The sequence below is a fragment of the Gambusia affinis genome, linkage group LG17 (genome assembly GCF_019740435.1).
Source record: "Gambusia affinis linkage group LG17, SWU_Gaff_1.0, whole genome shotgun sequence".
NCBI lineage: Eukaryota > Metazoa > Chordata > Actinopteri > Cyprinodontiformes > Poeciliidae > Gambusia > Gambusia affinis.
In genome coordinates, this window is record NC_057884.1 from 8,913,313 (window position 1) to 8,928,779 (window position 15,467).

General features: G+C 38.7%; 1 protein-coding gene across 1 annotated transcript in view; it reads left to right on the forward strand.

The window, feature by feature from the left end:
- The window catches only part of LOC122846811 (lipoxygenase homology domain-containing protein 1), a 34,213-nt gene extending 23,171 nt beyond the window's left edge, over positions 1 to 11,042 (forward strand). The window contains exons 29-42 of the mRNA XM_044143994.1: positions 153 to 315; positions 480 to 634; positions 1,168 to 1,377; positions 1,892 to 2,024; positions 2,103 to 2,311; positions 2,444 to 2,629; positions 4,045 to 4,172; positions 4,344 to 4,461; positions 5,206 to 5,383; positions 8,166 to 8,351; positions 8,993 to 9,163; positions 9,812 to 9,944; positions 10,151 to 10,306; positions 10,416 to 11,042. Of these exons, the coding sequence (XP_043999929.1) occupies positions 153 to 315; positions 480 to 634; positions 1,168 to 1,377; positions 1,892 to 2,024; positions 2,103 to 2,311; positions 2,444 to 2,629; positions 4,045 to 4,172; positions 4,344 to 4,461; positions 5,206 to 5,383; positions 8,166 to 8,351; positions 8,993 to 9,163; positions 9,812 to 9,944; positions 10,151 to 10,306; positions 10,416 to 10,896 (2,607 nt within the window). The 3' untranslated portion in view covers positions 10,897 to 11,042. The remainder of the gene's footprint in view (positions 1 to 152; positions 316 to 479; positions 635 to 1,167; positions 1,378 to 1,891; positions 2,025 to 2,102; positions 2,312 to 2,443; positions 2,630 to 4,044; positions 4,173 to 4,343; positions 4,462 to 5,205; positions 5,384 to 8,165; positions 8,352 to 8,992; positions 9,164 to 9,811; positions 9,945 to 10,150; positions 10,307 to 10,415) is intronic.
- Positions 11,043 to 15,467: the final 4,425 nt, after the last annotated feature.

The following is a 15,467-nucleotide window of genomic DNA, read 5'->3' on the forward strand; positions in this document are numbered from 1 at the left end:
GGTGATGTTCTTCACATAGAAAACTGACACTGCTCCAACAGTGTGGTTTTGCTATGATCACAAGTACAAATTTGAAAACACAGACTAAAGCAAAGTCTTCTCTAAAAATACTAAGATAAATTCTTAGAGATATTAATGATCTTTCTGTTTAGGGCTCAGAAACCGTCATCTTCCCATGTGAGCGCTGGCTTGCCAAGTCAGAAGATGATGGAGAAACAGTGCGAGAGCTGCAGCCTTCTGACATCATCACCGAGAAGCTTTCCAGAGACGGCAGCCTGAAAGTGACTGAGATCGAAGTGGAAGATGCCCTGGAGAGTATGTTGTGTCTTGCCTCTTTCCTTTTCCTCTTTCCCTTAATAAATCTGTCGTGACAGCATTGTCAAAAGATGGTAAATTGCCTTTTTGTTCTGTATATTGTCTTGAAAATACCTGAAACTGATGTGTTCTGTGCTCGTCTGTTGCTGTTATTCCCACCGCAGCTCACACATACAACGTGTCAGTAATGACAGGGGACATGAGAGGTGCTGGGACAGACGCTAACGTCTTTCTAACGATTTATGGAGACCTGGGGGACACTGGGGAGAGAAAACTGAGCAAGTCGGAAACGAACAGTAACAAGTTTGAACGGGGATCTGTAAGAAAACGTTTTCTTAGCTACAATACTTGAAGAGAAGACATACAGTGCTCATGCACCTTGAGCTTTTCCACATTTTGTCAGGTTACAACCACAAGCATCAGTGCAATTTATTGGCATTTTAAGTGAAGGATTACAAACCAGAGGACAATTGTAAATCATTCATGACTAATAATCTGAACACTTTTTCTGATATTGAAGGTGCAACTCTTCTCCCTATACAGACTGACTTTTATGGCCTCAGTCAAAATGGAATGGGTGAATATCAAAGTCTTGCCACTAAATATCTGTTAGATTTAGTTCTGGGCCATTCTAAGTCATATATATGTACATATACTTTTATTTAAACCATTCCATTATAGCTATTCATATTTTTATTTGCAAATAAACTTGTAACTTCACACTTCATAATTGCGTAGTGTCGCTCTGTTGCATAAAATCTTAATGTGGAAAAGGTCAAGTGATAGGAATACTTTCGTGAGGTACTGTATATATTATACATGCTTGTAATTCATCATCATCTTTTCTCCAAGGTGGATAAGTTCACGATTGAAGCCGTGGACCTCGGGCAGGTTTTTAAGATAAAAATCCGCCATGATAACAGCATGATGAGTCCTGACTGGTACTTGGACCAAGTGGAGGTGTTCGATCTCGACACAGAAGAAGTCTACCTGTTCTTGTGCGAGCGCTGGCTCTCCAGGAAGAGGGAGGACAGACTCATCGAAAGAGTTTTCTATGTCAAGGTAACGCATGCAACGACAGGACTCCCCTCAAATTAAGCAAACAAATAAATGAGTAGTTTCTTAGGGAACGTCTTTCAGTGTATGAAACTGGAGTTTTATTCTTGTCCTTTGAAACAAGAATCTGGATTAATGAGTTTGTTTGTTCCACCTTTTGTACTCCACGGAATAAAATGCAATGAAAGTATTCTAAATCTTATCTCTGCTGTGGTCTTAGTGGCACTTTAAACAACTTTAGCTGTGCAAATATGTACTGTAATACGAGTACATGGCACTACAACTAGGGGAAAGTAAAAAAAAAAAAATGTTATTTAAATGCAAATGTGCAACACATAATTAAATGACAGCATCAAAAATAACAATCTCCGGTGTGGTATAAAAGCATACCACTGTCAGCAGTCATTCTGTCCATACTGCTTTCATATGGATAAAAAATATTTCTAACTTATCTCTGTTATTTTATATCGTTACAGCTACATCTGTCTGAGCTTGTATTTCTTAATCTCTTGTGTTTTAGGATTATGAAGGGGTCAGAGAGAGCCTAAACAGTAAAAAGACCTCAGCCTTAACAGTGAATAGTGTTGATAGTAACATGAACAAAAAGAACAAAAAGAAAAGGGAGGACGAAGAAGAAGAAGAAGATCTACCGAGTAAGAAATATTCACACATTCATTGTGGTCTCATTTTGAGGTCAGTCACATCCTCAAGGTATTATATCCACCTTGCAGTCATACCATACCACGTCACCATTGGCACTGGGCTGGAGCGGGATGCCAGCACCACCAGCAGGGCATATGTAATCATTGTTGGGGTCAATCACACCCAAACGGAGAGACTGTGGCTTGATCTTCCTAATGGGAGGAAGGGCTTTCTGGCTGGCTCCTTAGAGAGCTTCGAGGCCCACGGTTCAGACGTGGGAGAGATTAGAAAGGTGGAGGTGAGTAAAGGGGTGAAGCTTTTAGCGTTTCACTGAGGCATGGGCACTCCCATGCACACCCACACATGAGTCAAAATGCTGGAAAAATACAGCCTTGTTGTGTGAAGTGATTGTTCTTTCCCCTCCCTGCAGCTCGGCCATGATGGGGCCACTCCGGAGAGCTGCTGGCTAGTTGATGAGCTGGCCGTTGCTGTGCCAACCAAAGGGGTCAAATATGCCTTTGCTTGCAAGTGCTGGCTGGCCAAAGATCGAGGGGATGGCTTGACTGCCAGAGTATTCAATGTGTTAGATGCAGAGGCCATTGCCATCTCCCAGAAGGTTTGTAAACGGACTAAAGACATGACAATTTGCTGTACTTTCACATATCAAAACTGTGAAATTTTTAACATATTTCTTTATTTTAAGCTGTATTTATAGCTAAGAATAGCTAGTTATCTAATTAATAGGGACATCTTAAAAAACAGCTAAAAATAAACCCCCATTCTACAAAATTTAGAATGCGGGTTCTAAATTTACTAATATCATGTAGTAAAGATTTACTACATGATATTACAGTCAGACTTCCTCAAGCATATAATTACATCCCTTGGAAATCCTTCTTTGTCATGTAGCCTCTAATTATGAGTACTTTACATAAATGCATTTGTACAGTAGTGTGAGTACATTATATAATGTAATAGCTCAATACATTTTCAGGTTGTACAGGTGTTATTGTATCTAAAGCACTGTTCTGATTTTTTTTTATCACCCTTAATGACTTTATCTGTCTTGCATATGTTAATATAATTAACATATGTTAAATAAAATAGATTTAGTTCTGGGTCCTATAAGAGCAATAAGACAAGTTATACATTTTTGCTGCAGTTAAATGACACATTTATGACTACTAAAGTCATCGGGTTCATAAGTTAAGTTAAGCAAGAATTTTTTTTGACAGATCATCTCTTTAGCTGACATTATCTCTTTCAAGGAAGAAATGACTGTTAGTCTTAACATCTTGCCTCTCTTTATTTGTATTCCTGTTAGACAGAAAAACATTCCAAATGTGTTTCTCTTTAATAGTTAAAACGCTCAAAGCATCTCTACGAAACAGTAGTCACTGAGTTTCTCTTTTAGAGCTAGATTATAAGACGTAAAAGCAGCTTTTATATTCATATTGTATTGTAAGGACTCCACGATTACAGGGTAGCCATTTTAAACTGTTTTTATTTGTGATTAGGACAGTTAGAGTACACAGCATTATTACCAAGACTCTGAGTTAGCTTCGCGTGAGAATGTGTCTTAACGACAAGATTTCCAAAAGGCTGCCAGTATTGCCAAATCTAGCATGTTCTATTGCAGACAGAAAATGAACTCTGAACGGAAAAACAGAGAATTTTGCTGTAATACATTTAACCCTGTTGTTTGTTGAAAGTCTTGCGCACTCATGAACACTTTCTTTTACGTCATCGAGCCACATTTGAGTTTTATTATTATTTTTACTAATACTGAAGATATCTATTTCAAGAGTTTTGTTAATACAACCTGGTAGTTCTTATTGTATGTTCAAAGGTCTTATTTTGAAATTCCAAACCACTGATCAGGGTCAATCAATATGAAAATCTTCCAATTTCCATGCCACAGATGATTTCTTAGTCCTCTAAATGTGAAAAGCAAAATATCTTGATTCAAATTGACTATCGTGTAGTGGGTTGTTTTCTAATCTGATTTCTGAAACTTTATGACCTTTTCAGGTTATCTATGAGTTGACGGTAGTAACCGGAGATGTGCAGAATGCAGGAACGGACACTAAGATCTTCATGTCTGTGTTTGGTGCCAACGGCAGCACAGAAGAGATTCTGCTGCCGAAAAATGAGGACAGGTAGCCTAAATATATATATATATATATATATATATATATATGTACATATATATATATATATATATATATATATATATATATTCTTTTCACATCTTCACTCCCATCTTCTACTCTGAAATATGAAATAACAATCAGGATTATAAACTATGAGTTGTTTATTGCCGGGGACAGGTTTGAGCGTGGTCAGGAAGACACTTTCAACATGGAGATCAATGACATAGCCCCACTCAAGAAAATGAGGCTCCGTATTGACGGCTCCGGCAGCCGACCCGACTGGTTTCTTGACAAGGTCAGCTCACGGTGCAAAGCCCTGCATCTGGATACGCACACATACACGTTGACAGGTTCCGTGCATTAGCACACGAGTAGAGAAAAAAAACAATGGTTTCTCGCTACGCGACCCAACAAAAACACCATCAGAGGTCACTTCTACCATCTACAGGAAGTTTCAGCTTTAAAAGGTTGGAACGTCTCTCCCTGCTGAAGCCGTGGTGCTTGCGGGGCAGCAGAGCAGCCAGGAGAAATCCCATGCCCTGTCAATCTGCGCCAGGAACTGTGTGACTGACTGTGAGCATCTCCTTGACTCGCCCCGGCCACAGAGCCTGGTGTGTTCAGCATCACAAGCAGATGTTCTGCCTTTACTGATAGGTGGGACCGCGTATTGAAATGAACTCGACGGCTGACCGGGCGAACATCCAGAATAGTAATCAGCCCAAATAAACATGCATACAGCTGAGCTAATAAGAGAGAGGTTGTGTGGCCAAAGCCTTTCACTAACAATGAAATATTTAGAGGACATTGCAGCGATGCATTTCATCATCCATGCATGGAGCACTCTACTCCATTACTAGTTTAATCAGTACTGATGCATTACCAATAACCAGGTGTTGGTAATTAATTAATCTTTATTTGTTGTTTTTTTCTTGTGCCATCACAAAATCCAGTGTCACGTCCTCTGAGATCATTTACTTTTATTGGCATCTCTCCTGCTTTGCATCGGGATTATTTTAAAACCCAGGTGTTGTGAATCCAGGTGATCATGCGTGACCTGAGCACAGAGGAGGTGTATGTGTTCACCTACGAGGAGTGGCTGTCCAGGACCCGCGGACCCAAGAGGACAATGATCTGTGAGATGCCTGCTGTGGTGGACGATGAGGTGATGGTGGAGCTCACCACCTACATCATCCAGGTCAAGACGAGCGATGTTTCAGGTAAACTGAAATTTAAGGAAAGCAGGAAGAGTGGCAGCTTTCCCTGAAAGCTTCTGTAATTACATGACATTTTTTAAAGGAATCTTTGAATATAATATATTTATTCTTTTAACACCAATGTAAGGAAATTGTAAGAAATTTGAATGGTATTAAGAGCAAGCACAAGGCACCCCAGCAATTAGCCAAAAGTTGCCAAATAGTGATGATATTATGCATGAACAGTAAAGTCAGGCATCAGTGGGTCTTCATCTCAAATGTGAATTCAGAAGGTGAACATTTATGTGGTGAATGAAATTTTCTCGGAGAGAATTAGCCCCAGACCTAACAACCCGGCATCCTACTCAGTCGGTGGTGAGCAAAGTCTGCCAATAATTTACGACAGTGGCAGTTGATGGCTTAAGACATTTTGTTTTTACTTACAATTGCTAAAATTGCAGCCAGTTAAGAAAGATATCAATTCTACTCCAGTTCTGACCAGCATTATCAATTTAACCAAATGGAATGTCACTGTGTACATTCTGGTATGAGTGAATAAAGCCAGCTGAAGGTCTCGTTTTTTTGTTGTAATTGTTTTACTACACTACTTTATGCAACAACCAAGCGTTATTTTGAGGACACTGTTTGTGGTGCAGCTCGGACTCTTTTTAACAAAGATTTCTTACAACATATTGCTGTGTCCTAAAACTTTAAGTAATTTGCTTCCAACTAATGAGAGGGAAGTATAAACACTGTTGTTGATTTAGGTCAAACACTGAGGAAAAACAGTTGTTACTGCAGCTAATTATACAAAATAAACATCCAAGTGGGAACATTTGGTGAAAGGAGTTATTAATTCTGGTACTGGCCATTTATGATACGATACTGGCCCCTTTAAATTGGACTTTTCTAACTGTGATGACTTCATTCGAACATAATCTTTGTTGAAAAAGCATTGAACTATGAACAAATAATTTAGCCTATTTTGCTGCTAATTTAACCAACTTCATCTTTAAAACCACCAAGCTGCAAGTTGTAAGCCACTGATCTGGAGGTTTTACCATTTAAATCAGACCATAGACGAATCTGTTTGGAGCATTCTTTATTTTAATATTTCGAGCACGCATGAGAGGGGGAGGAAAAGAACTGATTTGATTCAGAGGCAGACAGCGCATGAGGCCATTTCAGGTCTACCTATCAGGCATGATGTCATCCATCCAGCCAGCCTTTCATCTCAGGGTCAGTGCCAGGTGAAGTCCTGGGGTGTTCAAACTCAGGAGAGCGGCTCAGACAAACTCTTTCATCACCAGCATCCCCCAGCTCTGCCAGAAAGATCCCAAGGGACTCTGTAGTTAACATGGACGTTTCATCTGTCAAGTGTGTCAATTTGTTTTCACACCACTTTCAAAGGGATCCATCTGTCAGCGGTGGATTTTGAGCCCCCTTTCATCCGCAGACATAACATATTCTGATTGTAAATGAGATCACTGCTAACAAATTGCTAAATAAGCCTCATCCTGTCCCCTTTAGTTCCAATCAGAAGTCGGGTTTAAGTTACGTGTTCATGCTTCTTGTCCTCGTCCAGAGGTTTCTCTGCAGGAAAAGGGATATTATTCATTTGATTGCCACATGGTGATGAAATAAATCCTGTTTAGTAGTCGTTCACACTCCTGCGCCATGTTTTCTGGCTGCAGTATTTTCACAGTTGCGCTGCTGATCAATGTGATAGCGTAGCGAGAGGTCTGAGCCGACTTCAAAAGACCGCTCTTTGCCTCTGGCAGTTACTAGAAACTAGGATGCAGCCCTGCACCAAATGCTGAGGCTCTGGGAAGAGAAAGCTGCCAGTGTGATGGAGACACGGCCACGTGCATGCAAATGACATGATGAGGTGAAATGGAGCAGGCATGCAGAAAATGTTTTCTGATTGCCTGTGGAACCTGAGATGTCCCATTTGCACATAAACTATGAAAACAAAGTCCTAACTTATTTAAAATAAGGTCTTACAATCAACTTTGATCAAGTCCATGTATTTAAAACCAAGCTGGACTGTGAAAATAGAAGCTTTCTTGTTAAATTTTAGACACACATATAGAATAATAACATATAAGCTGGAAAGTCTTTATACATTCCTCACTAAGATGAATTTCAAGTTCATTTTAGCTCTTAATGTGATTCTTTTTCAGGGTGGAATTAATATATAGCAAACAACTTTCATTAAAATTGCACATACATTGCTTGAATTCATTGTGAATAGTCTTTAATCAACACACAATCAAAATAATACATGAATAATAATATTTTAAAGAATGTCAGTCACTCTAAACCTTTTAAAACCATCATCAAACTCCTGGATTTATTCTGTCATGAGAAATGTAGGTTTAGAGTGGTTGGTTTTCTGTCATGAACTTGGCTTTCAAGCACAGTCTGTGTATTATTAATTTAATATTTGTTTGTTTTTTAAAGTGTGCAGTTAAGAGGCAACTGTTTACTTTAATCTGTGGGTAAAATTATAATCATTCACGAATTAGATGAAATCCAATACAAATTTGAAGTACTTTATCTAAATCCTATTTTTAAAATTCTCTACAGTTTTTGTGTTACTCAACATTATTGCATTCTCAGCACGTTGCAGAAAAAGAGAGAAAATATGTTGAAAACAAGAAACAAAGCTTAAATCCCATAAAACGTGTAACAAAATCACTCCACTCTGCAGTCTTATAGCAGTTCTTCTAATTGTGGGATTTTGGAAAAAGCTTGTTTAGTCTGATTTAATTCCTAAATGCATCTTTCTTTTCTGTCCGCACAGGGGCTGGCACTGACGCCAACGTGTGGGTCATCATTTTCGGAGAGAACGGTGACACAGGGAGGCTGGCGCTGAAGGAGTCCACAAAGTCCAACAAGTTTGAGCGTAAGCAGGTGGACATGTTTCGCTTCCCTGACATCCTCAGCCTGGGAGACCTCTCCAAAGTCAGAGTTTGGCACGACAACACAGGTCAGCTGCTCGGATAAATAGTCCCTTTGCATAACAGGAAGATTAAATTAGGAATGATGACAGTGATTTAGCTGAAATCAGACTGCCTGGCATTGAGTGACCATCTGATTGTTCTGACTTTCATCATGTTTTCATCATTTCTGTTGTTTCTAATTCATGTTTCTTTTTTTTTGTGAAGCACTAAAAGTTGTATTTTGTGAGGCCTTACTTTATGAAGAGGTTACAATTTAGAGACATGAAGGACCACAATTAAATAAATAGCTAAAATATACATAGTTTACAAAATGTCATACATTATTCAAAATGTCATACATTATTCAAATATGTAATTCCACAGTTTATTTAATTGTATTATTTTTTTTAGTGCCTCCTTTAAAGAGTGAAGCTATTGTCCAAAAATACCTATTTAGGATAAAAATCCCAGATCAACAAAGGTTTATAAATCAGTAAAATTGTATATTTGATGTGTTTTGTTTTTAAAAAAAGAAATGAAGGAAAAGAAAAGAAAAGAACCCTTATTCTAATTTAAGCAAAAAAAAAAAAAAACTTACTTCAATGTTTACCTCAGAACAGGTCAATTAATTTTGTGTGAATCAGACAAATTGCTGTCACTCCCTTATTCTTTTTCACTAATTTTGCAGGTATTGCTCCAGGTTGGCACTTGGAGCACATTGATGTGAAGGATGAGTTCCTGGACAAAACCTTCCGTTTTCCTTGTGACCGCTGGCTTTCCAAGAAAGACGATGATGGACAGATAATGAGAGAGCTGGCCTGTGCAAACAATGATTATTTAGACCTCAACGAGAAAACGAGTAAGCTATCATTCACACTTTATGCTTTATGACACCCCTGGTAAAGATGAGTAAAAACTTGCTTTTTACATCTCTTGCTTAGGATACACATCTAAAAAAGAGTGTACTTTTCTGTTCTGCCATCACAAATTTAAACAGTCCGATGAACACTTCAACTGTGTGCTTTCCCCAAGTTTGAGTTTATAGCAACAGCCACTGTAAATGGGTCTAATGTGATTAACATAGAAACATAGAAATGTGATTAACATAGATGAACATAGACAAGCACTTCCCAACTGTCAAGTACTTGAAGTACCAGGATAATTTTTATTACAAAATGTGATGCTCTGATCTGAAAATGGGTCATCATCAAGTCTATCAATAGGGTAATGTTTGAAAACACAATGTGTATCAACATAGAAATAATACAATAATTTCCTCAGTGCCAAAACCTAAATCCTTTAGAAAACCTGAAGGGTAAGTTGAACAGAGGAGAGCATAAAATAAAATCTCAGACTCTGGCTCAGAGTCTGGTTGTGTTACACATTTTTATCCCGGGATTAAATAAGGGTGAAGGGTGTTATTTCTTAAAGCTAAATAATGAAGTTTCTGCTAGAAGATGTCGGAAAGATTGTACCGTGACTCTGTTCTGGGCATTGTCTCTGAAAGAGTATGAAATTTGCGTCACAACTGGAGACACAGACGAAACCAAGGAGAATGCCTGGATTATACTGGAGGGGAAGAAGTGCAGATCAAAAGAACTTGTAATGGAGAACTCTTCAAAGAAAAAGAGGTTTTTGAGGTAAGTATTTCCCCATCTAGTTTGGACGTTTTTCCTGGTTTAGCTGTTTCCGTTATGCTGCTTGCACATAGGTTAATCCTACCTGCAAAAATTACTTTAACAACACACCACTTACTGCAATAACATTGTAGTACAATGTCAAAACTGAATCATTAACATAAATTATGAGATTTCAATCAATGTCTGACATTTGTTTTTCTTTTCAGGGGAAATGTTGACAGATTTGAGTTTTCCTCAAAGAATGTGGGTGATATTGCTGCCATCTGCCTGGGCCACACGCCCAAAGATGGGAAGAAAGTGAAAGGAGAGGCTTACTGGCATGTCGAGGAGGTAGTTGTGACTGAAAAGGAGCTTGGAAACAAGTAAGAGAACTGTTGCATCTCATTTAGGAGACATCCGAGTTCTACTGACACTTATAGGTTTGTCTGTATGTAAGCTAAAAACTTTCCGTTTTCTTCTTTCCCTGCCTAGGTACATCTTCCGCTGCAATGCCCTTATCCCGCTCTCTCCGAAGAGGGATGATTACCTGACCTTTGAGTGCACAAAGACCATTGAGAGCTTCGCAAGCAAAGCTCGAAGCCTGGTGCCCGTCAAGTATGAGATCATCATAATCACAGGCGACGAGAAGGGAGCGGGAACAGATGCCAATGTTTTCATCACAATCTACGGCTCCAACGGAGATTCAGGCAGTCGGCAACTGCGGCAGAGGCTACGTAACCTCTTTGAACGGGGGCAGACTGATCGCTTTGTGGTGGAAATGCTGGACATGGGCGATCTGCAGAGAGTTCGAGTGGAGCACGATAACTCAGGACTCTGCCCTGGCTGGTTGCTCGACAGGGTGGAAATCACCAACACAGCCAATGGCGTCACCACACTTTTCCTCTGTGGGAAGTGGCTGGACACGAACAGAGCAGACGGAGAGATTGCCAGGGTGCTCTACCCAAAGTACTGATTCTGAAATAATTTCTGGAAGGGCCAAAAGCAGAAGGATCTACCTTATATATTAAGTTACCAAAACCAATCGGGTGCATTTTATATCTCAGGAACGGTTGATGTTTTCATTTACAGATCTGCTTTCTTTGGTCAGGGAAAATCGGAATGTGCCATTTTTTTTTTTTCCTGCTGTGAATTTTGTAAATATATGTTTTATAAAAGATTAAAATGTTTTGTATTCACCTTAAGCACAATTTCAATTTTGTTTAGATCTCTTGCTGATTCATAAACCCGAGCTGCACACATTTTATAGCCACTACAAATGAATAAAGTATATCATTAGGTTCTTGAGGGAGTATTTTAGCATCTTACAGGTAAATTGCTTTTTTTTGCTCATATTCCTAGATGTAGGGTCAAGCAGCTGTTGCAAAGTCTGCAGTCACGTTCTACTCAATGTATAAAACACTTCAAGGGATCTATGTGAGATGTTTATGCATTGGTCAAGCTTTAAATATGTAAATTAATTAGAGGATGGATGGACAGGTGTATGAATGAAGCAGTAGAATAGGGGGAAAAAAATGTTTGAAAACACTTTATTTTTATATTTACAGTGATCTAAACTCCCTAAACCAGTTTTCACATGGTTTAGGGATTCCAACCATACAATAATAAATAAAATATTTGAAATTCCCCCTTAAATGCACCTATAACTTCATATTTTAAAAGTTCACACAACAAACATAATATGAACACTGAATACTATCGTAGGTATGGTAAGGTAGTATATTTATATAGCACATTTTCAGCATCAAGGCAGTTCAAAGTGCTAATCTTAGCATTAGCGCAGAAGCTAACATCTAGAGTCCTCCTCATTTTTCTGTTCAGGGGGTTACCACCAATCAGTGCCAAGTAAAATACACAGTTCTTCAGGATTGGCTGCTTTGCAAACGCCAGCCAATAGTGCCTCAAGTAGCGTTGCATTAAGGTGTTTAAGTTGCAGTTCAAATGTTTTAAATATGATGCATTAAAATGTTTACAAATGAACAAATCTGCCAACACTCTACCACAAATAGTTGGGGATCCACTCTATTCTCTTTTTCTTTACTTAAAATATTGAATCTCCGCTCTACTCCCAGAGCATAAAACAGTTTGTTTGGCCCCGAATGTCTTTGGGCTTTTCGACACAGTTAGAAACAAGCAGCTGGAACAGTAAGCCACTGAGCTAAAAGCAGAATGTTAGAGCTTTCATCAACACCTTATTGAATTTAGAAGCAGATTGTATGTCAAGTTTCTTCTTCAGCCAAAAGTACATGGACGGTGTTGTGCTGAAGATTTATATGTTCATGTTAGAGAGACGCAATAAATTACTACAGAGATTTTAAAAACGCTTTTCACCAAACAGTATTCTGATGTTTACGCGAGCTTTGCTGCTGCAGAAGAAAATTGAAGAGAAAGAACTCTGCACAAAACAAGAACGTTTCAGTTTAATCCAGTTTATTACAAAAAGAGCACATAAAAAAGGATAATATACAAGCCATGAAATGAAATTAAAACAATAAAAAAAAGAAAGTAAGAGAGTTTGGGCTTAGCAATGCAAACCTTAAAACCATTATGTCATTATTATTAGTAATAATAAATAAAGTACAAAATCCCACCACATGTGAATCTAACATTTACCTCTAATATTCTCACTCGTTTCTTCATCAGCACACTCATTACTGTTAATGCGCTATTGCTTTAATATTAATGATAAATACTTCTATTTTCAGATACAATATCCCATACAGGAAACACTGCGCAGTCACAGCTAGACAGCAGATCTTCACACGAGGATGGCGGCAGCCCTTTCACTGGCACATTTTGGCTTATTTTCTCTTTGCGTTTGTTCTTCAGAATCAAGCAACGAAAAAAAAAGAAAAGGAAAAAAAAATGTATATATTTTTTTTGTATTCTTTGTATATAGTTTCACAATGTACAATTAAATCATCGCGACTGTACTGGCACCTGAGAATACATGCATTTTTAGAAAAAAGTTGTGCTTTGTAATCCATGTCTGTTTGCTTAGACTGTGAGAAGGAAGGGAGCAGATTGAGCAAAAGAGGGACGGAAAGTGAAAAGGAACAAGACGAGTGAAAACATACAGGAAGGGAAAATAAACCTAAAAAACCCCCAAAAACACTGACGCCTTTAGAAAACCCAACAGTGAGACATGCCTCTTTGTCCAAATACATTTTAAAAGTAATGCTGTAAAAGTATGCCTTTATTACAGTTTGATGAAAATTTTTTAAAGAGAGTTTTGATACTTCTTTTAGAAGTTTTTCGATGCGGCTGTCGTAGGTTCGATTCCCAGCCTGGCGACCTTTGCCGCATGTCTTCCCCTTCTCTCATTACCCAATTAATTATCAAATAAAGGCTACTGGAGCCAGTAAAACCTTTAAAAAAGAAGTGGAGTTCTTTGGAGAGGTTATGAGGCATCACGGTGTGTTAAGGTTTCAGAAAGTCCTTCAAATGAGATATTAGAAAAGGTCCCTAAATGAGAGAAGTTTTTCTCTCTTATTTACAGCCAGACACCGTAAATTTCCCGACTTACAACTCAAACAAATTTGTGTCTTTTAAAACTTTCCAAGTTGTGAAAGTCAACCATGATGTGCCAAATAAAGGAGCGCTGCCTCCTGTCGCTCATCGAAAGGTAATACTGTTTAGTTAGCAAACCATGAGTGGCATGTCTGTTAAGCAGCTGGCTGCAGGAAAGGTATTTGTGGAGCAATTAATAAATAAGTAAATAGTTATTCATCATATTTGTGTTAACCTACAGAGGTTAGCATTAAGCCAAACATTATGTGCTAGTTAAGTTAAGGTTAGGGTTAAGATCTGCTCTGAATCTCTCCACAGAACCCCAAAAAACAAAATCTGAATCGTCTCTTTAATTAGAATGGCTTTCACGTGTCTTAGCTCCACTCCTTCAATTATTTACGCAACCAATAAGGCAGGGGGCTTCTTGTACTGATTGTAGTTGGTGGTTTCAGTGTCATGGAAATATCTCAGTACACCTAAAGCGAGGCACTTGTTATGCTTATGTCTTCAAAGTTTTTTTCTTTTTTTTTTCTTTTTGGAAACATAATCCAAGACTGCTAGGATCAAAGACAAATACAAAAGTGGCCAAAAAAGAACATGCTTCAATAAGACGTTAAGACAGTGCGCCGTAAGAAGCATACAAAATAAAAGCCAGTTAATTCGTCTGAGCAAAAATGTTTTTTGTTTTTGTTTTTGTTTGCTTGTTTTTGCCAGTGAGAGGGTTCCGATGTATGTCAAACAGGTGAGTGCAAAACAGAACACAAACTAAAAGACTAGTTCACTTCATTGCAGTTTGTCCACATCACAGCATGGGGGATCAGAGAGATTGCATTGAATGGAATGTAACTAAGATCCACAGCACCACATGGGAGACAGACAGAGAGCAGGCTCAGTAGCTCAGTCTGGGGCCGTAAACATCGCATAGCCAGCTTGTGGAGATCAAACAGCAGGGCTATTTTTTTCTGTGTATTTTTTTTTAAATATACTTTAAATGTTCAAAAAGTACAACTGCATGCAAAGCATTCCCATTTCCAACAATGCAAAAATGAGGTAATCGTTTTTTTCATAGCATTTTGTTTCATTATTTCTAAATAAATAAATTATGATTCAGTCACTCTCTCTCTCTCTCTCTTTTTTATCTCACTCTCAAAAACAAAACAAAACTCTATAAAATTAAATACATCCTCACAATATCTACAATTAGTAATAAATTATGATTGTTAAATACTTAAGGCATTTCAGCTGACAACACCCTGTGTAAACTATGAAAACTTCATCACAGATGTCTCCACCATGGGAGGAGGCAGTATCAACACTCGCAGTGCACAAGACGGGAAGTGAAAGGTCTAATAATCCTTTGCTATCACAGTGCATTGGACGGCGCGGGTCCTAAAGGTGATCTTAAAAACATGGCTCTGTGGGACTGAAGGAAAGAAAGAAAAGAAAAAAAAAGAAGCAAGTTTTTTGTTTGTTTTTTCCTGCTGTGGCGTCGTCTTGTGTCTGTGTGCACTGCAAGAGCGAGGCTGCCTTCGTCGCCTCACGCCCTATGTGTTCTAGGAGTACAGCGTAGCAACCAGCAAAGCAACCACGAAGGGAGGCCTGTCACACAAACACATGGGATCAGGATGTAGAAAAAAACGAACGTTCCTCTCCCATCTAAAACACCGCATGGATCTACATCTAATGCAAGTTCAAGGAAAACAGCTTGTTGCTATAACTATTGTCATATGTGCTTGCTCTTCATAGGCAATAAGGTAAACATCAAGAGAGTCCCGTCGTCATCGAAGGGGGACAGGACAAACACAAGCTACGAGTCAGGGGAGCAGCCGCTGACTGACCTTTTTTTTTTCTCTTTCTTTTTGTTAGTGTTGAGAAGATAGTCAGAGCTCAGATTAACTAAGTCATGCGCAGGAATCTTTTCACCCCTTCCAGTTAAGGTGACGCTGCCGAAGCTGACAGTTAAAAACCTCAATGAAACATGCATGTCAGTACACTTTGTTTTGCCGTTTGGGTCAA